General features: G+C 34.1%; 2 protein-coding genes across 2 annotated transcripts in view; one reads left to right on the plus strand and one right to left on the minus strand.

The window, feature by feature from the left end:
• The first annotated feature begins 1,572 nt into the window (after positions 1-1,572).
• On the plus strand, positions 1,573-2,963 carry LOC110103659 (LRR receptor-like serine/threonine-protein kinase ERL1). Its single transcript, XM_020832458.2, has one exon. The coding sequence runs from the start codon at positions 1,573-1,575 to the stop codon at positions 2,758-2,760; it is 1,188 nt and encodes a 395-aa protein (XP_020688117.1). The 3' UTR covers positions 2,761-2,963.
• A 7,184-nt stretch (positions 2,964-10,147) lies between these two features.
• The window catches only part of LOC110103646 (transcription initiation factor IIF subunit alpha), a 28,823-nt gene continuing 15,375 nt past the window's right edge, over positions 10,148-23,595 (minus strand). The window contains exons 3-9 of the mRNA XM_020832445.2: positions 18,637-18,782; positions 17,807-18,171; positions 15,718-15,833; positions 13,971-14,099; positions 13,606-13,806; positions 13,300-13,512; positions 10,148-10,453 (exon numbers count right to left, since the gene is read on the minus strand). Coding sequence (XP_020688104.1) covers positions 10,370-10,453; positions 13,300-13,512; positions 13,606-13,806; positions 13,971-14,099; positions 15,718-15,833; positions 17,807-18,171; positions 18,637-18,782 — 1,254 coding nt within the window. The 3' untranslated portion in view covers positions 10,148-10,369. The remainder of the gene's footprint in view (positions 10,454-13,299; positions 13,513-13,605; positions 13,807-13,970; positions 14,100-15,717; positions 15,834-17,806; positions 18,172-18,636; positions 18,783-23,595) is intronic.

Here is a 23,595-nt window from a genome sequence, read left to right on the forward strand (position 1 = left end):
GCGGTGGTTTGGAAAAAAATTTGGCGTCAACTAGTGGTCTGACAAAACTCCGACGTCGAGTAGTGGTCCGACGGAAGTCCGACGTCAGGCAGTGGTCCGACAGAACTCTGACGCCATGTGGTGGTCCAACATATGTCCGGGCAGTGGTCGAGGAGGAGCGAGGAGGCAAGAGCGATCTTCAATCTCTCTATTGCCCTCTTTCTTGGGTCACCCCTTTTAAGAGGAAGGATGGGCTCTATTTATAAATTTTTAAGAGTGGCATAACACGTAAATAAGAGAAAAATTAAGGGTAAATGGGGAGTGATTTGGATGGAAGCCCGATGTTGAATCCCTTGATCGTGGATTGTTTGCTAGCCATTTGAAGGTCTTAATGATGTCGGAATTCCATTATCTTGGGTTCGTTGGATTCGTCTTGTTAAGCCGCTCGATTCGACTATAAGAATGTCATGTTTGGAAACAATTTAGTAATCTAAATTGTTGTTTGAATCTTCCAACAGTGCTTCAGGTCTTTGATTTGGAGCCATTTGGGCTCGAATTGAGTTGATTTTGATGTAGTTGTGTTCATGTTTGACGCTCAGATTGACTGTAAGTTTGCTAAAATCAAAATTCATATGATCTCGAATTTAATTTTTGATGTTTTCAACTTGATTTTACCTTGAGATTCGTGCCCGATCAAATATAATTTTTTGATGATGTATCAACCATCAATCTCAGAAGTCATAAATTTTAGTTTGGAAAATAAAATAATTATTTATATGATCTCAAAATAAATGTAATAAATTTAAAATTAATCATAATATATATATACTCTCTCATGACTTAACCGGTTTTGTCTGCACTTCTCACCAATTAACGTGAGAAAGAAATGACCGTTGCCTTCAGCGACGAGGCCCACGCTTTCGCCCTTCATTCCCTTCTTCTCAATAATAATAACCGGTCATTAAAATCCTCTTTTCGGACTGGAAACAAACAAAAAGAATTAGCGCAAGCGCAACAAAGCAGAAAGGGGAACCGGCTAACCTCCACGTGTCACTATACTGGCCCGCCTACTCCTTCAGGTTTGCCACGTCGCTTCGTGTTCGAAGTTGTCATGAAAGCCTCAGGCTCGGACAACCGTTTGCCACACCGAAGCTAACCCAAGCCAATAAAAATATAAAATAAATAAAACACAGTGAAAAACATCCAAATCAAAACAGAGATCCATGGCATAGTGGAAGCCATAAAACTTGGAAGGACGCAGAGTGCTTATGCCGCCTTCTTCTTTACGCAGAAATCATTCGCTTTCTAGATCAGTTTGCAGCCAAGAAGCAGAACAGCGAAGTAGCTTCTTCTCTACTCAGTACTCACTCACTCTCTCAACTGACTGCCCGCCATTAAAGCGTTCACGCATTTCCCACTAAAAAGCTGAAAGCAGAGCTCTTTGTTTGCGGCTTTGCGGTAGCTCTCTCTCTCTCTCCCTCGTTCTCGCTCGCTATGGCTTTCACTCACTCTCGTTTTCTTTGCGCATTCATTTATTTAACGAGGTTTGGCTTTTCTGGATCATCACCAACGAGAAGAACCAGAGGAAACTCAATGGTGACAAGGTTGAGCGTTTTTCTCATATTGTCTCTGTTCGTCCTGGTTCGATCACCAGCAGCAGCGGTTCTTGACCCGGTCGATTTCGTGGCGCTCCAATCGATCCGTAAATCTCTGTCAGACTTACCGGGCTCGGATTTCTTCTCACAGTGGGACTTCACCGGTGACCCATGCAGCTTCCCAGGCGTCTTCTGTGCTGGAGACCAAGTCGTTGCGCTCGCCCTCGGCGATCCCCGCGCCGGCACCCCAGGCCTCACTGGGCGCCTCGACCCTGCCATTGGCCGTCTCTCCGCCTTATCAGAGCTCTCCCTCGTCCCAGGCCGTGTCATCGGCCAAATACCAGACTCCATCTCACTCTGCTCCTCCCTTCGCTTTCTCGCACTCAGTGGAAATTTCCTATCAGGCCCCATCCCTCCCTCTTTCGCCTCCCTCCGCCACCTCCGAACCATTGATTTCAGCTTCAACATCCTCTCCGGCGAGATCCCTCCGTCGATCTCCTCTCTTCCGGCGCTTTCCAACCTGGTCCTCTGCCACAACCATCTCTACGGAAAGATCCCATCTTTCCCCTCATCTTCTCCTCTACTCCGACTCGACGTCAAGCACAACAATCTCTCCGGCGAACTCCCCGCTCTTCCCCTATCAATCCGCTACCTCGCTGTGTCAAGCAACGGCCTTTCCGGCCGAATCGACGGCGTCATCCCGCAGCTCACCGATCTCGCTTACCTCGACCTTAGTATGAACATCTTCACCGGCCCCATCCCTGCGACCATCTTTAACCTCCCACTTTCATCCCTCCGCCTACAACGGAACAAGTTCGCCGGCGCAGTGGTGCCCCCAACCGATGTGAAGATACCGGAGGTGGATTTAAGCTACAATCGCCTCTCAGGGGCCGTGTCGCCGTTGCTGGCGGCAGTGGGTAGATTGTATTTAAACAACAACCGCTTCACGGGGGAACTACCCGCGAGGTTTGCGGAGAGATTGGAGGCGGCCGGAATGGAAGTTCTCTATTTGCAACACAATTTTCTCAGCGGAATGCAGATGTCGCCGGCGGCGGAGATTCCGATGACGACCTCTCTCTGTCTCCAATACAACTGCATGGTCCCGCCGGTCGACGCGCCGTGCCCACTTAAAGCCGGGAGGCAGAAGACCAGGCCGGTGAACCAGTGTCCTGAGTGGCGGGTTTGAGGTTGGCTGACCCGGTTCGGTCGGACCGGAGATTTCCTAGACCGGTTGCCGGAATTTTGTTCCATCTTCGGATCTTCCCTTTAATTATTACTTTGTGGCATTATGTGGAAATAGGTTATTTGATTATTTGATTATTGTTATTATTTTGTTTGTCGTGTTAATATCAATTTGTTGTGAGCAAATAGTGATCATTTTTTTGCTTCCCTTACTGCAATTTTATTTTATTATTAGGATTACAAAAAGATCATAAATGATTGAGGATAATTTTCTTATATGAAATACGAATCTTGAAGCATCCTAGAACAGCTAATCCTATCTTGTGGGATAAAAGGCTTGATGTTGTTGTGGTTGCTCTTGTATATGCTCTATGGAAGGGCGAATTATTGCGTCCGGTCACCGGATGTCCGGAAATCCAATCCGGTGACGCCACGTCACCCAAATACACTGGGTCCCGGTGCATTTTGGTGATGTGACGACACCGGATTGGTGTCCGAACGAATCCGGACACCGGACACAATAATTTGCCCTATGGAAGGCATTGAAGTAACTAGTATGTGAGTATAGGATGTTATTTTTTATTTGAGATAATTTAATTTAAAATGATTTTTTGATATATTTTTTCAAATAAATATATAATAAAAAAATTGATTATATATGTATATTAAGAGGCATATAATGATAGTTTTTCAGATAGGCTTACCTAAAATTAGAGGTATAATTTGTTGATTAAAATTTTCAATCATATTAATTATTTTTAGGAAGAAGAATCGAGTAAGACTATACTCCATTAAAGGAGGAATTATTAGGTTTAAAAAATGTACAAGGTGAGTTATGGTGGAGTATAAAGTACATAGTTGAGAATTCGAGTGTGTGGTGCAATGGTTAAAAGAAGTTTATTCCTCCCTCCCACTCAAGCTTGAATCCCATAACTTGCTCAAAAAAAAAAAGGTACATAGTTGTGTACGTTGCTAATCATATGAAAAAAATGACTTTGATCAGACACTAATCTCGAGGCATATTTGAACTGGAAACTTTCAAAACTAAATTTGGGACCATCCAAAATTCGATCTCAACAATCTTATAGTCAAATTGAACGTCTCGATAATACGAACCCAATGATATCAAAATCAGCCCAAACCGAGTTCAAATGGGCTCGAACCAAGGGACTAATGTATATTTGAAAACCTCAAAGCATTGATCGGGTAACCAAATAATCTCAAAATATGACATGCTTATAGTCGAATCGAGTTGCTAAGCGAGACAAATCAACGAGCCCAAGATCACTTAATTATGACATCATTAGGGCATTTAAATGCTTGGGGAAAGCTCTATGATTGAAGGAATCATTACAAACCGTTTGATGAAATACTTCGATTTTCTCTATATTTACGAGGCATGCCACTCCCAAAAAGCCTATAAATAGGCTTTCATTCTTCACATGAGGGGAGAGGGTGGAGGAAAAAGAGAGCTATAGAGAAAACTCTTGCATTTCCCCGCCAACACCACCAGCTATTGCCCCCGACAACCATCATTGCCATCACTGACCACCATAAAAAATTACCACCATCTCTAAAATACTAACAAGATTTGACCCCACTGTTAGATATATTTGTTTGCCTGTAAACATCTACTTTCTATAATCCCAATTAGAGAAATCAAACCATACTATTGGGTATAGATTGTTCCCTTGTGACGCTTGATTTTTGTAATTTCTCTCTTCTTCAACAGTGAAGAAGGAAGGATCTTCGTATCACTTGCTCTATAATGGATTTTACAACTAGGCCATACCCTATGAATTTTTCCAATTTCGAGTTTTCCATGTAAACAATTATCTGGTCCTACTACATTCATCTGTACATATTAAATATTTGTATAATGCTAAGATACAAAACACACGCTCTACCGACTCAAATTTTCTAACACACAACAGCTCTCATTAAGTGCATGAAGAGACGTGTACATTATCAACACCTATTAGTTTCTCTTACAATTGTGTGACTTGCCACTTATTTAGAGTTCACTAAAACAAAATTGAGTTTTAATAAACAATCAAGACAAAAATTTGTTCATAAATATCGTGAGGCTTTGGCATATTTTAGTTTTGGGTTGTTTCTTTGCTAGTGATTTAAACAAAGAGTTCTAATTGTCGTATTGATGATTAAAATGGTTTTATCTTATTCAATATTTTATTTTTATCAATAGTAATGCGCAAAATTGTCCTAGTTATACCGTATCTTTTGTTATGCATGTTTAGTACCAACAAATGGCAAGTGTAAATGCAATAGTCAAGACACAAGAGTGATGCACAAATCTTAAACATACAAAAATTAAGGCAATGATCATAAGTCAAGCAGAAACATCAAGATCAAAATTCAATGCCTCAAAGTTTCAGGATGAGCGAAAGACAAGTTAGATGAGAGCTACAATAGTCATGTTCAAGAGTTGCAATATATATAATTTAATCTAACTAAGTTGTGGTAATTAATTGGCCAATTAATGCATATTAAATTGAACTAATCATACTGTATGATATGTATCATATATGATGATTGAATAGAACATAATTTTTTAACACTTAATATAAATATTAGTATGCAAACCCTAAACCCAAGAGAAAGAAAGCTAGAGGAGTTATTTTAGGAGAGATCTCTTTGCTTTTGATTTAAAAATCCTAAAAGTGATATCTCATTCATGAGAGTGCACTTATGAGGTTTTTTTTTCTCTCTTTCACTTTAATCCTCCAATTGAGCTATAAGGCTTATTGAGAGCTTATCATTCTAAAAATTATAAGAGATTCTTGAGATCTTAAAGCTTTCTTTGATGCAATTTTGGCTAGTTGGTATGCTATAGTAACAATCTTTTCGAATTGAGTAAACGAGGATCTAGTGTTTCTCCATTATCAGTCAAGGAGAGGAGATTCTCCTCCCATTGGTGACCGAATGAGAGGTGAGTGAAACATTGAGTTGAAGGGAAAAAGTTGTGGCATAAGTATCAGTACAAAATCATATAAAATTGGCTTTCACCTTTCTTTCTCTTGATTTTTACTTCTATGCACTATTACTTGTTCTTGTGATTTTTATGCATTTGCTAAATGTATGAAATTGTGAGGAATGATAATCATGTATTTTGTATGAATAATTAAATATATTCTTAGTTGATGGTAATTATATTGTATGATCTAGTCAAATAACATTACTAGCTTTTTTTTTTTTTGAAATTATCTCATTATTTTATTTAGGTTTTATTTACTCTTAAAAAATATATATTGTCTTTCTTGCTTGAGTGTTGTCATTCACTTCAACTTTTTTGGATTCGATGCGAGTTAAATTGAGGAGCTCACCCACATTTTATTGTTGTTATTTCAAAAGACATATTTAATCGATAGAGATAATATGTTTTTATTTTTAGGAAAAAGTGCAATAAGTAATTAAAGAAGTTACAAGTAAAAAATTTAGGTACAAAAATGTGATCATATGGACAAACATTAAATAGGTAAAATTATCTTAACAATATGTTATAAGTATGCGCAAAATTTTCATATTATATAAGCATTTAAAAGATACAAATTGACAATTCATAAATCATTAGTATTATCGATTACATTACTTTATTTCTTATAGCAAACTGTCTTAACAAGGCTTACCTAATACTTACATTTATGCCTATGTAGAATACCATTAGAACTGCAAAAGAACTGAGTTGAGCCGAGTATATATGTGTTCATGTTTGAGCTCATTTTATAAGAGCTTGTTCAAGCTCAGTTCGAGCTTTTTGTTTGGGTTCAATTTTGGTTCATTTAAAATAATACATATTCAAATTTGGTTTGTGTTCGGTTCATATTCGATTCATTTATAAATGACCAAACGAGCCTTATCAAACTCTAAATGAATGACCCTTGGCGAGCTTTTAACGAACAAGTCTTAACGAGCTCTTAACGGACAAGCCTTATCAAACTCTTAACGAACGATCCTTATCAAGCTCATAAACATTACTTTTAATGAACGAGCATCTTAATCAACTCTACAAATAAAACAAGCTTAATTAGATTTATAAAACTTAACATAAACATAGCCCAAACTCAAAAAAGTTTAAACAAAATAATGCGCATTGCCTTCATAAGAAAATGTTTTGAATTGTCGGAATAACATAACATTTACAAACTGCAATAAACAGAGCCCAACTAATGTTTAATATAACATCTCAATTTATAACATAACATTTACAAATCACAATGAACATAACAAATATAACATAACATCCCAATTTCCAGTACAACATAAATTGCATTCAGAATAAAATATTCCCAATTCTGACTTTCCGGCAAAGTCAAAACATAGAATGTAGTGGTACAACAAGAAACTCGTGCACTTATATAATTTTATACCAAATTGTTGTGGACATAATTTCTTCAAAACAAAATTAATTTCCCAAGCTCAAGACTCTGAAGGACAAATTAATAGGAAAATGAAAGCTTTGATCTAAAGATGCAAACTGTCAATCTACCATAATGATATACAATTTTGATTTTAATACAATCCCATGAGAGAAACCATTGAAAAAAAACCGAAATAAGTCCCAAAAAAATTGAAAAAAAAAAAAACAGCAAGATGTGATCTAGGGTTTCGAGCATTGTAAGAAAGATCGCAACTGTCATGATCCATTGATCCATGAGTTACATTCGAAGACAAGAACCACAAAAAAATTAAACAAATGAAAAAAAAAAAAAAAAAAGATTGAATAAACTTGTTTGTAAAAAGAAATTAATAATCTTATTAAACATGTTCATCTCTCTCTCTCTATCTATTTATTAAGTTTTAAAATGTCCTGTGATTCTTTTTATATTTAATATATGTAATGTGCGTGAAAAAACGGTCTTAAAACTATATAAAATAATTCAATGTACATGAATTTATCCAGCAATGCATCTAGGCAAAAATTCCTTCCTAACTATCATAAAAGATATCTTTACAATCTTTGAAGTTAATCATAGAATTTAACCTTAAAATAAACAAAAGCAATCATAAATTTAAAACTTTTTATATTTAATATATGTAATGTGCGTGAAAAAACGGTCTTAAAACTATATAAAATAATTCAATGTACATGAATTTATCCAGCAATGCATCTAGGCAAAAATTCCTTCCTAACTATCATAAAAGATATCTTTACAATCTTTGAAGTTAATCATAGAATTTAACCTTAAAATAAACAAAAGCAATCATAAATTTATGATTAAATGTAACTAAACACATAAACGCCAATAACTAAATAAAATATAAACATAATAATCCTAGATTATAAAATAACTAAATAATAATCAAACTACTATGAATTATAAAAGTAAGCTTATTTTACCAAATCGAGTGGGGAAAATGAAACTATGATGTCCTAAAGGGATAACGAAGAAGGAGATGATAAGAAAGTAGAGGAAGATAGAGAAAAGAGAGAGAAAAAAAAAAGAAAAATGCGAAGGCTCACTGTTTGAAGGAAAAAAGACAAGTAGTAAGAGCTTTTCAATGGTTGCTTGTGATCAAGGAGGAAGGGGACAAGTAGGAGGCTTTTGTGTTATTAATTTTCGGTTGAAGAAGAAAGAATGATGCAACGAGGGAAGCTTGGTGGCTATATATGAGGAAATCAATCCGTTGTGGGGTTCCCTAGTGAAGAAGAAGGGAGGGTGCAAAGGTGAAATTATTCTGTGTGAACATCGAACGTCGTCCGGAGGCCAACCAAACTGTGCCATATCACTCCCAGCTCGGTACCTATCTCGGTACTGCAGCTCGGTACCGCTGACGTGTCGCATTTTGGTTAGTCTCCGATGATGAACTGCATTCGGAGTCCGCACATAATAATCTCTTAGTGCAAAGAGGGAAGCTTGGTGATCCATGCTACTTTCAACATGTGTACTGATACTCTTCACACAAATTTAAGATGATACACACACGGAGACCGCACATAATAATCTCTCAGTGCAAAGAGGGAAGCTTGGTGGTCCATGCTACTTTCAACATGTGCACTCATACTCTTCACACAAATTTAAGATGATACACACACGAATGCGCACACAAACATTTATTTTTTTTATTCTTTTTTAATCCCTTAATTTTAATTAGGCGTTAGGTGAACGGATAAATGTATCAAATAGATAGTAATATATAATCTCTTACATTAATGATAAAAAATAGCTTGATTCCTAGCCCCTTAACTACTTTTTGAAAACTAAAGGATTAGAATCATCATTTTAAAATCTTTTTTTACTTACACTTGAATTCAAAATCTTTTAATTGACAGCCAAAACACCTTATCAACATATAAAAAGAGCTGTGTTCCTTAACAAATTTAAGTAAATATCAATTTATTAAGATTCTGCAACTCCAAGAAGGATTCAGACACAACTCCCCTTGGTCTATTGGTTGAGAGCTTAGGCTTTCCAACTAAGAGATTCAAGGTTCGAGTCCATGTGTATGCATTGTGTGTATGAGTTTATCTTAAATGGCCTAAATGTCCCAAAAAATAAAAAAAAGAAGGATTCAGAGCTGAAATGGAGCCTCTCGAAACATGAAAGTGTGTGCCTCTGCAGCACTTTCAGAAGGTACAATTTGTTTAATTTTTAGATGTGAGTGCCCAAATATAAAAAAAAATTATATAATTAAGCAAAGCTTAAGTTTTATTAATAATTTCAATTTTTTATAGTTAATATCTACTAAGTTAGATAGCATCAGATCTGACATAACCAGGCGACAGATTAGACAAAGATTACATAATCAATCTAAATTTAAAGGCAACAGCTGCTATATGAAGATAAAGATGGTAGCAAAGTTCTAGATCCCCATTCCCAAAGGAACAGCCACCAGCTAATCTTGTACTATTAGTTAGAACTTTAAGGCTATAATTTTTGTTCTTCCTAAACTAATCCATTCTCTATTCTTTGATTCAATAGTTTTGATTCATTGCTTAGTTTTTTATCTTGCTATTGTCAATTAATAGATATAGTTTTTATCTTGCAAGTCAAGCTTACTGAGCTACGAGCTCAACAATCGAGTCTAACTCGATATTTCCAAATGAGCTCAAGCAAGCGAGCCTATACATTTTTTAATGAGTGAAGGTTGAACTTAATAAACGAGCTCGAGGTTGAGCTCGATAAGAACTAAACAAACTTAGCTTAATTAAACAAACACTCAACTCAACTCTTTTACACCCCTAATTCGACAATATTATAATTCTTTTACTGGTAAACTTATCCATTAAATCCAATTGCAAGCATTCACCACCCTCGCTGGGAAAAAAATAACTAGGTCACAACATTCATAGTTAAATTTGATCAAGATGACTTTAATAACAATTAAATTTACATTAAAATGTGTGTAATATAAATTTTAATTATTTAAAATGACTATAAAACCCATCATAAATCAATTGAAGATATGCAAATTTTCCCCAATCTGAATTTATTTACAATCTTCTTTCTCATAAATATGACAACCTCTCACAATTTAACACTGAACAGATCATCATAATCATTAATCTCATTCAACACAAAGGGGTTGGTTTTACATAACAAAATAAAGTTCAGGAAAATATGAGCAAAGAAGACTTCAGAACAAAATTTAGCTTATCTCAACACGACGTAGTTTAGACCGTTAGTCTTCTGAATTTTGGATATTCTCTTAAGAATATCTGCAAAAGCAGCTTTATCCTGCAGAATAAAAATGAGTAAGATTAGATATATAGGGGACAATAAAAACGAATAAAAGATAAATATAATAATAACAAAATGAATATTTCAAAATAATTATAGCAGAAGCCATTGTTGGACAAACAAGGAGAGGAAACTAGCAGCACAAGCATTTTTTCAGAACATTCATGATGGAATACTTGTTGGTAATAAGGATACAGAAATAATATAAGATGAGTGAATGTGTATGTTTCATCTGATGCATTAGAATTTTTTTATAAATGATTTTTATTGCAAGAGAAACGGGTGATTTTCAGAGCTGAAGTCTTTCAAATAACTTGAATTTAATTAATGAATCATGTGCATTATTAATCTCATTCAACAGTTATAGCTTGATAAATTACATGGGTGAAAATAAATTTCTATAATGTGGTTTTCTTTTAGACTTTTATATATCATCAAATCATCCCATGTTTTAATAGATGCTCGATGCAAAAGTAAATCATTATGAACACTATTGAAACTCAATGCATGAGTAGCATTTACATTGCGATAAAAATCAACAACATGATCATGTTTGAAATGCCTTTATTGGTCCTAAGCTTGAATAAAAAAGGTTGAGGATGAACGTAAGGTTAGCAACCAACTATTAAACCTATGCTAGAAGCCATAAGATGAATCACTAAAGTGAATTAGTAGAATTAATGAGGAAGGACAAGAAAGAGAAGAGTTACAACTAAGGTAACAGAACAAAAGTTGCGCAAAAAGGCTTTATAAAATATGATTAATAACTCTTTTACATATAAAGCAAAATTGAGTAGAGTATGACTATTTTTTTTCATAAAACCGGCACTCTCCAATTTCAAAAATGATAAGGTTGTAGGAATGAAATAAAGTCAAAGTGATCACTTAAGAAAATCTAAGCAGATCATTGACAAAGATTAGCAAATTCGATAAAGAACAGTGAAAAATATAATACACGAAAAAAAAGGAAGTGCTTTATTCCCTTAATGCAGGGTAAAAAAGGCAAATGAAATGTCTGCCAAAAAATTCGTAGTAAATTATCGAGAAATAGGACCCTCATGGTCAAAGGGAACATTTAAGAATTGCCTTCATCAGAGATGAATATAGACTTCAGTAGCAATAAAAAAATGTTACAGCACGGTATCATCATCATCATCACAATTCACCATTACAGCACAAAATCAAACTAGAAATTAAAATAAAACATGGGTGGAAGAGAACGCAGGAGGAATTTTCCATGTCTGTTGTATCAACAAGATAATAATGAAGAAAATGGGCTCCCATCAAAATAACTTAAGCTAAATAGGTTTGCACACAGCTGTGTATCCTGATCCATAGCAAAGTATTCATTGACATGCTCAAAACTGTTTGGGATCTTTTTTTTTTTTTTTTTGAAACTTTTGGTTAGTGTTTTTCAATTGTTTTTATATTACAATTTTTTTGGAAACAAATCAAGTTATTTTTTAAAATAATGAAAAAATTTCCGCCTATCTTCTCACTATTTTCAGAATGAAAACCACCCCGGGCATACTATCGACCGCCAAACACCGCCACCTTGCCAAAAGCAAAAAGAACTAATACTTAACAAGATACAAAATATGTTTTTATACATTAAAAAAAAAAAAAACAAAAAAAGGGGAATCTGTATATATTGCACTCAAAACAATTTTACTTATATATTTAACACTAAAACCTTAATATTTATTTAATCTTCTGCTGTGTTAACCCCATCTCATGCAGATGGAAGAAGAAGTGAGGAAGTTGCAACAAGGTCTCATTAGGTAAGACAATCGATGGGATCAACAGAGTGTGCAGTCACAACAACGATGAAAAAGAGAGGAAGCTATCTTGGGGATTTAGGTCGTTTTAAAAATAAAATTGTTAAGTTTCCTCTAAAAAAATACTAAGTACACAGAATTCAACTTCAAGCAAAAGCATGATTCAAATATATATTCAATGATTACCATAAGCATCATTTGTGCCAAATCCCAATGACGAAGTCAAATATATGCATAAAAATTAATCTAACCGAAATGCCTAATTTGGAAAAGGTGGTTCCAATGGAGCCCTCTCATACACAAAATTAAGAATATTAAATATTTCATGGAGGGAATATGCCGTTCATGAAAATTTAGTGAAATTCAATGGCAAGAATAAAACGAGTGTATGAAATGCACCAAAATACGTGGCTATATAAAATATTACTTTCTAAATTGTATTCTATCCACCTTGTTTATAGTATAAACAAAATTTCTATTTGCAACACAGATAAAGAGTTATGTTTCTATTTATATTTCACATACCAAATGTATTTTGTGTTTTCTCCAAAAACAATAATAATAATAATAAAAACAATACCAAATATGCCATTAGTCTTTCCCTGCATAACAGTTGTTTTAGATTGCAACCTAGCGTTTTTCATAGTGCTTAGTGTCTTCTAGGGTACGCATACATAAATCTGCTTAATTTAGTCTAATCCTGCATCATTATGAGCAATATTTAAAATTTGAAATTACGATGAAACTGACCAACTTTAATAACAAAATTAGTAAAACTAGAAGCAGATATCACCCGCTTAAATGAAACCAACAGATTAATGTCCTAGGCAGCTGGAAAGGAAGGCAATTGGGAACATGCCAAAAACAGATTAAGTCTTTTCTTCATATCTGAATAATCGGACATGTATTATTTTTAAAAGAGTGTGTCCTCGAAGCTGAGGTTTGATGCATATCTACTACTGCTATTCCAAATTTAAGCCTTAAACGTCAAAATGGTAATATAATCTGGTAAAAATTTTGAAATAAAGATATGCGTAATATGATTCATGCAAATTAGCAACCCACCTCTTTCAATTTAATTCTTCCCTTGAAATTAGCAACCAGGTCCTGTGTTGTGACTGGAGCCATCGCTAATAGAACAGACCTAATTTCATCCTCTGTAACAGGGCCACTAGGTGTTGGTGTTGCTCTTGCAGCTGCAGAAGATAAACCTCTTGAAGATGCACCAACTTGAATGGTAGAGGGCGACTCCTCCTTGATAGATGATGTTTTAGTTTCCTAAGAAAAAAGTTCAAATTTTTATATTAGGACCATTGAGAATATATTTGATATGAAGCTATGAAGCAACAAAGTAACTTGACAAAAGATTACCTTCTTTGCCGGTGTACTTGCACCAGGCTTCCCATCATCATTCCCCGTCTTTTTCTTTGACTTAGATGATTTGGAGCTAGATGGTGTCCCTCGAGCAGATCCAGATGCTGGTTTTGCAGGACTGTTGTCAGCAGGTTCATCTTTTGGTGCATCCTTTTGTTTTGGGGCAAGCACCGGAGAAATTGTAGTCTCATCATCCATCTGCCGGAGTTAAATTTGAACATCAACACACATCTGGAATATTCATAACCATCCAACATGCAGTTCTACATGTGAAGGGTACCGTAGATTGGTTTCCTCTAGCACGTATAAAAGCGTGCAGCATATGGAAAATTTTAAAATTTTCAATGAATATGAGAGCTCACATCATCATCATCGTCTTCTTCTTCAGCATCAGATTCATTAAGCCCGGCAGCTTTGCCAAGTAACTTCTTCAATTCCTTCCCAGATTTACTCAGCCCACCTTCTTCACCTTCAATTTCATCATCTTCATCCTGATAACAACTACAAAATAACTAACATGTTTGATCCAGAGAGCAAATAGGGAAATGATTGAAGTTAGTTAATTCAATCTGTTCTTACAAGTGCTGGGAAAGGTTGCATGTGTAGAGCTTAGGTTACTAATTTGTTTTCACAGAAAGTACAGCTTAGGCTCCATTTAGTACGTTAAAGTAGAGGTCTATAAGTCTCAGCAAGATAAATACATGGTTGCTTCGGTGATGGGCAGGTAAGGGCAGTGTGTGGGAGTGCAATTCTAGTTGGGGTAATATTATTTTACCCATCCCTGGTCAAAGCTAAGTCAGGGTTCGAACATAAACACATAACAATTTAAACCGACATATTTGGAAAATAAATAAGCAAACTTTACATATGTTATCTTTCTGGATGTAGTACTTCCAGGTAGCCATGTTATGTTACTGCTATAAAACATAACAGCAATAGCATCATATCCAACGTGTATCACATTTAAATCATTTTTATTATCACATTCATCATCTTCAAGTTTCACGCGTATCGAACTTGTTGATGGTAATTCTCAAAATAAGTGATTCAGCAATATCTGATGCTCGCCTTCTTCTGATATTGGAAAGTCCCTTCAAACAGAAAAAGACATAGCAACAGGACAAAAAAATTTGTCATAGTATGGTAAAACCCTTCCAGATACATATAGAGAAAGAACATTAGATAATAATTATTAACAATTTAACATCATATTCATTATAATTATATATCATATATTCATATTTATTAAAAATCTTATATATTTAAAATATTTCTTTCATTGTTCCAATTTTCACTTGATCTTCAAATTTTTGTTGCCACAACATGAAAATTTGGAAACTACGGAAAACAAAATTACAATGAAAAACCTCAAATTTCACAAAATTGAGATAGAGATAGAATGATTTACCTTAGTATAGATCAAGTTACAATTATAAATCCTAAAAATAAACTTGTTAAACTTTTTTTTTTTTGTTACATTAATGTATAAAAATCTACTTGATTTAGGAATAATGATGAAAAATATGTAAATGGATTGATCATTCGTGGTTTATAACTAACAGTTTCAATTTGAAATATAACAAAAAAACATATATTAGAACATTAGTCCTCATATTTTATATGAGCTTTTACTGGAGCCCACGAATCTCTGAAGAATTTCTTATTGACCATGCCATCCCATTAGATAAAATATTTGAGTTGTTTAGGCTTCAAATGAAACTAAAAGGCAATAAAGTTTCAAGTATTAACTAAAATGCAAAAAACTTTGCCATTGACAGGAGGGAAATATGCTATACCACAATCACATTGTCATATCGAAATAACCTTATTTGACAGTAGTAACAAAATGTAGATATGCTGATTAGTTAAGAGTTGTTGGGTTTATTTCATAAGGACAACGGTTCTAATTTCTAGGCAAAAAGGAAACAAGAAAATTGGCAGAGTAGCCCAGTGCAACTATATCAGCAGGTACCAAACATTATAAATAATGCAATTGCAAAACATTCTACTAATAATTTTTATATAGTTGTGAGCAAAGATCAAGAGAGCGATGGAGATAACGGCTGCATAATTAACTAAAATAACTATCAAGATATTTCTTTACAAAACCTGCTTAATTTCAGGAGGAGCAGGAATTTCAGGAGCCAGATCTTCCCGTTCTTCTGGATCATTTCCAACAGCTTCATCATCATCAGTAAATATTTCTTCATGCTCCCAATCATCACCTAGGAGAAGAGATGAATTCAAAATAGCGTTTCAACCTTTAAGTGGAATCCAGTGAAGTTAAATTCCAAATTGGAATGGTTTACGAAGCGAGAAGCCAATGATTTTAAGTACAATTAATGATTAAAAAAATTGCTGAGCAAACTTGTCATACACAAAATGTTTATAACAAGAATTTTTACAGGATTACGTAAAAATATTCATAAAAAACAATGTTCAAAATGCAAGTGATGCAGGGCAACTTAACCTAGGTTTAAGTTTTCCGAAGGCAACTAATATGATGCATATAATGAATTCATGGAAAGGAACTTCAGAATTTATGGTTCACAAACCACCAATTAATTTAATAACTTATTTTTTAAAATATAAACAATCAATAATAGAATTATAATACAAATGACAACGAACTTATATCGAATCAAAGAAATAAAAAATTATTTAGGATCATTTAAAATCAACAAGTAATTGTAATTTAGTTTTCACAAATTTTATTTTAATTATGTCAAATTTGAATAAAATCAAGAGCGCTAACAAGTCAATAGAAAACTATACAGAAGAAGTAAAAACAAGAAATAAAGTAATAAAATAAGAAAAATCAGGCCTCTTGCCAGCACAAGATGATTTTTTTTTTTCTGAAAGTAGGTAATCACATCTATACCACACTAAAACAAATCACACATCAAATTGTATACAAAAGATTGAAAACTAGAAAGATAATTTTATTAAGCCAAAGTTGTTTAATTATTATTTCAGAACATTTATTTATAGACTCCTCATCCCTTAGAATATAGATATGATTAACATAAGTTTAGCTTAGTATATATTAAACTAAATCACATAAGGTAATAACAAATTAACGTTAATAACAAAGCTCGGTTGCCTCTACCAAGTTGATAACCAGATGTTAGGATCTTGATCAAGGAAGAAGCCCTTCCTTCATGAGCTTCATGGGAGATGAGGAGGGGGAGAGGGAAGGGAGAGGGAGAGAGCAGGAAATGAAATTTGTATTTCTAAATCATACTATTACAACCTATAGAGCCTCTATTTATAGACATAAATGCTACACAACAAGCTACAAACTTAAATCTAGGACCAATATCTAATAAATATAATAATTAGTATAATAAAATATTAAAATATAGTTGACAAAAAGATAATTTTCAATTTTTGTCATTAAAAGTACCAAAATGATAACTTTATCAAATAGATGTCTAAAAGTGTCCATAATGCCCAAAATTATGTTTCAAATTTAAAAAAGGAAAGAAAAAAACCAAGTTAATAGCTTAAATAACACAATTTCATGATGAGCACCCAAGTGCTTATAGCACATTACACAAAGACGCTTGCTAAGGTGGTGCCTTAGTTATAAGGCCAGCCTAGAAGGTATTTGAGATAATGAAACCTCAAGCCACCTCATTCAGGCGTCTACGTGAATACTCTACTCGCTTTTGATAATATTGATTCAGACTGATTTCAATCATAGACTCTTGGTTATCAACTTATCATTACTTAGCCAAATTAAAACAAATCCACAAAGTATGCCTCCTTGGCCAAGTAATGTCAAAATGTTAGGCCTCACTATGATACTTCAACGTAGGACAATATTTCAGTAATACATAGTAATTCAATTTCCATAGCCTACGAAAACTTAAACTTATTTTACTTCATTCGAGTATATGATGGTCAAAAGTTGCTTGGATTACTACAAAATGATTGTAATAGTTATTTGAAGTCAATTAGAGATTGAAATGAACTTCATGGAACTATGAGCTAGCAAATGTTCTTGTTAGGACTGCAAAACTCAGAAATAAATCAAATCACAGTTTTTGTCAATGAAACAAAAACATTTGAAAATACACTGCCATTTTTGTTTATTTTTTTCCCTTCAGCTAAGCAAAAACCAACATTATGAAGCAAGTCAATAAATGAAATGGAATGAAGAAAAAAAAAGAAACAAAATTGATGCAAGATATACCTTTTTCAATGTCATCATCATCCATATCGTCCCCTTTTCCACCATCCTCATCATCATCTCCACCCTTTCTGTGGAGCCCAAGCCTAGTCTTCCTTGATTCTTCTTCTTGCTCATTTTCCTCGCCTCTATCAGAATGATCGCCATTCTCCTCACCTTTTACCTTCTTAGGCCGAAACCCCTCAGCACCACCACCACTACCAAAGCCCTCAGATTTATTTATTTCACCAAAAGCTGCAGCTCCAGTAGCTGCTGCTTTCATCATCCATCTTTCATAACCAGTAGCATTATGTTTTCTCTTGTTCATCTTCTCTTCAGCTTCTTCCAAGGTCAATTGCTTGTATTGAGCAACTTTGTTAAAGTTGTACCTGCAATAAATAATTGTTGTCCATTGTTTTTTTAAAAAGCAAATGGCAAATGGAATCTTATATGGTAACTAAATGCAAAAATACACTAATAAGAAATTATGAAATATTTCCAAGTTGAGTGCATTCATTTTTAAAATATAAAATCCAAATTTCATTGATACAACCAAGCAAGTCAAACAAAGTCAGAACACAATCATCATCACAACTATTTGCAGCTAGCTTTATTTCTTCTCCATTCATTAAGTCGACAGCTACATGAAGTGTTAAATTTAATTTAAGAGAAGTCTTTTTGGATAGCCATGTTAACTTGGTCAATCCATTTCTTTGCTATTCCTTCAACATTAATGACATCTACCCACATTATTTGTACCCTCAATAGGTCAAACTACCACCACCATCTCTCTAGGAAATGCAGATATGGTCACATATAACCTTATGAAGTTAATTTTATCGGTGCATGCTTACCAAGAACATGCAGGTATTGCTACAAACTCCTTCCCATGCATCACAAGCAAATAATAGGTAGCAAATTGCGACCCTTCAAGTTGACCTTGATACTGATGCTGGCCAGTTTCATCCTCCAAAACCCAGGGCTTATTCTTGAACTTTTCCTACATTATTGGCAATGAACAGGAAAGTGAGTTTAAAAAATAATAATAAACCTGCAGGAGCAGTTTCCATTTTAAATGAAGAAAATAGCACAAACAATTTTTTATATCATATAATTATGGCCAGTAAAATTCCTAAATGATCTAGTACCAAACTTGAAAATGATAGCAAATAAAATGTTTCAAACGGTCATGGAGATTGTAACTTTAATATATGTGTTGTGAAATTTTGGCATAGGTGAGAGTTACTAATCACTTTATTCACCTAGGTCAGCTTGCACAACTACTTTTACAAGCAGCATTCAAATTTAACAACGAGCAGCAAGATGAAAATGAGCAAGTTTGCATTGCTACGGCTAGATGCATAATTGTCAACATCTTCACCACTACTTTTTAAGGATGTTTATTAAAAGCTAAAGAAGCTTACTTCCCCAGAACTTGGTAAATCTAGCATGCAACTCATATAATATAAAACTTTAAGTTGTATGAGAATAGTAAAACTTCGTCTCAATTAACCATTATTTCAACTATTTTTATTCATTTAAGAAAAAAATTGCTTACCCTTCTCCACTTCCTGTTTTCTTGGCAATAATTTGACAGAAAAAAAAAACAACCTAGCAAATCATTTCCAATGAAATTAGAAAAATAATGTATAGCATCATAAAAGAAAAAAAGAAAAAAATACTAATATCAGTAAGGGAGGTGAAGATCAAGTGATCTGTATCATTCAAGATAGAGAAAAAATATTAAAAGCACAAAAACCCAGCGAAAAAACATGAAGGTCGACCTTCAACTCAGTTCGATTGGATCTAATATACAGTTCAAGAGCTTAAGCCATATGATTTATCAACATGATGTAAATACTTAATACATTACAGAGATTTTAAAACAGAATCAAACCGGATTACATAAGCAAGTAAATTTTTAACCTTCTTGTATGCAACAAAATGCAATAATAAATAGAATATGGTATAAATAAAGAGGCTTAAATCAAAATTACCTCTATATTTCCTTATTTCAATTTGTTGTTTGATGCTAACTGTAACAATTCTATGGAAATGGCCTGTTCACGTCAAAATATGAACTCATAACAAAATAGAAATTGACTAATTTACCCATTAAACATATTACATATTACTTTCATTCAAGAATTCTATATCTAAAAACTACAACCTTCACAAAAACCAACAAGGAAGAAATGCACAAATTACTACATTCTTCAAAAAGCCAAATCGAGAAGAAATGCACCAGTTACCTAAGAGAACTTGTCCTTGCCTATAGCTACTCCTTTTACAAGGCTCAACTAGAAGGCACCTAGCATGCAACCAGCTGATGTGCATTCTTAATTAATATTGAGAGCACTATAAAAACATGACAACTACGAACAATATACAGAATCATTGCTGTAACATCAACAGTTTGTTGAACGATGATTACTTGAATTTGGCTTTTCAACATAGATGGTATCTGAGCCCAGTATTCTTGGTATATCTACAGGTAAATGTAATCTTAATGAAACAGATATATTCCACATGCGATATGCCACAAAAACAAAAGCTTTCCAAGTATATATATCATGAAAAATTATAGGTAAATTCCACAAACAATTTCATTATAAAATTTACTTCCTTGTGATAATGGAGGCAACTTAGCCACTAGTCCAAGACTACCCACTTACAATACTTGCAATTTAGTGGATCAATTTTCTCTTCAAGATATTTTCCTCAAAAAATGTTAATTTTGCTTTTTATGTTATTGTAGCTACAGTTGGTTGTTTTGTGTAAGATGGTGCCCTTAATAGGAAGTATTGCTAACAACTCTAAAGACTAGGGCTGCAAACGAACCGAACCGAGCCGAGTATGTGAGTGTTCATGTTTGAGTTCGTTTATTATTAGCTTGTTCAAGTTCGGTTCGTGTTTGATTCGAGCTTTATTATTTGCATTAATGTTTGGTTCATTTAAATTAATGGTGTTCATGTTTAGCTCATGTCTAGTTCATGTTCACGAACAGAGCTCGTTAAGGCTTGTTTGTTTAAAGCAAACAAAAGCTTTCCAAGTATATATCATGAAAAATTATAAGTAAATTGCACAAACAACTTCATTATAAAATTTACTTCCATGTGATAATGGAGGCAACTTAGCCACTAGTCCAAGACTGCCCACTTACAATACTTGCAATTTAGTGGATCAATTTTCTCTTCAAGATACTTTCCTCAGAAAATGTTAATTTTGCTTTTCTATGTTATTGTAGCTACAGTTGGTTGTTTAGTGTAAGATGGTGCCCTTAATAGGAAGTATTGCTAACAACTGTAAAGAGTAAAAGACAAGAAAGTGGGGAATACAAAATAAGGGAAAACCAGAATAAGTAGAATATACTAAAGGGTTTACAAGCTTTTAAACGAAAACTAAGTTGTACACTTGTACTATTAAAAACAGTCTAGAAGAATTGGGCCAACAGTTTCAAAGTTGTCATCATGATGACAACCGCTTCCTTGAACTTCAAAAATCATAGAAGGACATAACAAATCTTTTAAGGTTGTACCTCTTATTGACATTAAAAGCCACAACTCAAACCCCCTTAAAAAATTAGATCTCTTAATAGATATGCTATGAAGTTGAATTCAATCACACCACATCACATCGTAGATATTGAAGATCATTTTAAGAGGAATCCATGGATGAGATGAATCATTGATCTAAAGCATGATAATCGAGTTTGGGAGATAAGAAATTTTGATCATTGGATGATGATACAAAAGATAGAATAATAAGCATGGTCGGCCAGTCCAAAAATCCTAATTCAGCATGCAAACCCAAGATTGGATGAATTTTGAATATTCAACCTGTATTTAGAATTTCAAAATTGGGGCTTCTCTCTTTTATATAGTTTGTTTAGGATAAAATATGTACTATTTTGAATTAATTCATTTTGTATTTTTCTTATAAATTGGCCTGCTTCCTATAATAGAATTCATTTCAATTTCTTCCAAATTCTTCTCTATCTTCTCTCCCTCTCATACTAGTCTCGCCAACCCCTACAGGGACAAATTAGGAAATCAATTGTTAGCAACCTCTGCCACCTACAACCACCCACCTATAGTCACAAGTAATCATCCCAATAGTCCACTGCCAACCACTTGTTGTTCATCCCTATAGAAATATAAAATTGCCTTGGTGTTTACAACAATTCAAATTATAATTTATCATTTGTCTTTGTTGCCAGCAAAGACAAAAATCCAACTTGTTGTTTGTAGAAATGCAAACGAGTTCAGCAATTGGCTTGCTTTATGGTGGAGAAGACTTTAAAATAGAGCGAAAACTTGTTATCCTTAATAAGAAAGAGGTGCAAACAAAGAGAGGGAGATATCTATTGCTATATACCAAGAAATCAAACCTGAGGTACCTGTATTTTGATTCACAAATCATTAGGATTCCTTCAAATGAGATTCTCATACATATTTCCTATATGTGCAAGCCTCTTATTATATATTCACACCATATCGTTAACAGGCTAGAACCTGATCAATTTGGTATTATATAGCACTATTTTTAGTTCATAAAATTGACAAAGAGAATATATCAAAGTATTGAAGAATCATTTCTTTCCTTGTGCTAACAAAAAGTAAGAAATATAATGAAAAGGATGCAAATGAAACTCCTAATCTAGCCAAACAAGCAGTCAAATTGCCTCAGAAAATCGATTGATAGAGTGAATGAAGATGCAATTTTCTACAACTTCACCAATTTCTAATGACCCAAGGCTTATAATCCCTTCTCACATGGATACAAAAAATGACCACCAAGGATATGTAGCAGGCAAAGTTGGAGATAAAGAAGATAAGGATGTAGTTGTCTCAGATGGAAACGAAGGGAAAGCAAGGCCATTCAAGGTGGAGGTGGAAGCAAAGGTGATAATCTACTTGAATGATGGGAAAATCGATGCGGGACATTAGACACAAGGAATAGCCAACTAGAAATTTATTCACCTTATATAATATAAGTATGACAACCATGACAAGGTGACCTTTTCATAATTGAAACTTAGTCATCATGCTTTACTATGGTGGAATGTTCACTAAATGGGTTAGTTATCAAGAATTAACATAGCAATAACTTAAGTAATTCACTGTGAATTGGAAGATCAATAGAAGTGGCATAGTTTGAAACAACACTTAGGATAAATTGTGCAGCATTACAGGGTGAAGTTTAAACGTCAGATGTGGAATGCACAAATGTTGATGAAGTATACCTCAAGGTTTTACTCAATTGTAAATTAATTGTCTCTTTCTGATCTTAGGTCTTAATCAAGCTGTTGTGGTGGCAATAGCTATACAACAAAAGAAACAAGGCAAGAGAGAGAAGAATCATCCAAGAGTTCTTAAAAAAAAAAAAAGGGAGGGGGTAGATATTGCTCCACAAACTACCCCTTTTCTTAAAATAGTGCCTTGGTAAGTTATATGATCATTATTAGATACCTACACTCTTCCCTTGAAAATGAAAGAAAAATAAATTCTTATTGTAATGGACAAGATCTTGTTAAGTCCAATAGTAAGACAAAACCATTTTTTATCTTTAGTGACAATTTCTAAGCATATAGTTGTCAGATCATCTTCCAAATTAGACATATGGGAGTTGTTCACTTCAAGAAAAAGGTCCATCAAGGGGTGATCAGCGACATCATCAACAACAATGGTCCAAAGAACCTCATTTCTGCACCTTGAAGTAAAAATTGGGGTTAAACATCACACCCCGTTGAAGCATTTATCCTTTGGAATGGATTCAAAATGAATATGAGATGATGACCGATCTGCAATGTC

This window comes from Dendrobium catenatum, unplaced genomic scaffold, assembly GCF_001605985.2.
Source record: "Dendrobium catenatum unplaced genomic scaffold, ASM160598v2 fragScaff_scaffold_506, whole genome shotgun sequence".
In the NCBI taxonomy this organism is placed as follows: domain Eukaryota; kingdom Viridiplantae; phylum Streptophyta; class Magnoliopsida; order Asparagales; family Orchidaceae; genus Dendrobium; species Dendrobium catenatum.

Coding starts and splice junctions, on each gene's coding strand:
- LOC110103659 (XM_020832458.2), top strand. CDS start 1,573: ATGGTGACAAGGTTGAGCGTTTTTCTCATATTGTCTCTGTTCGTCCTG.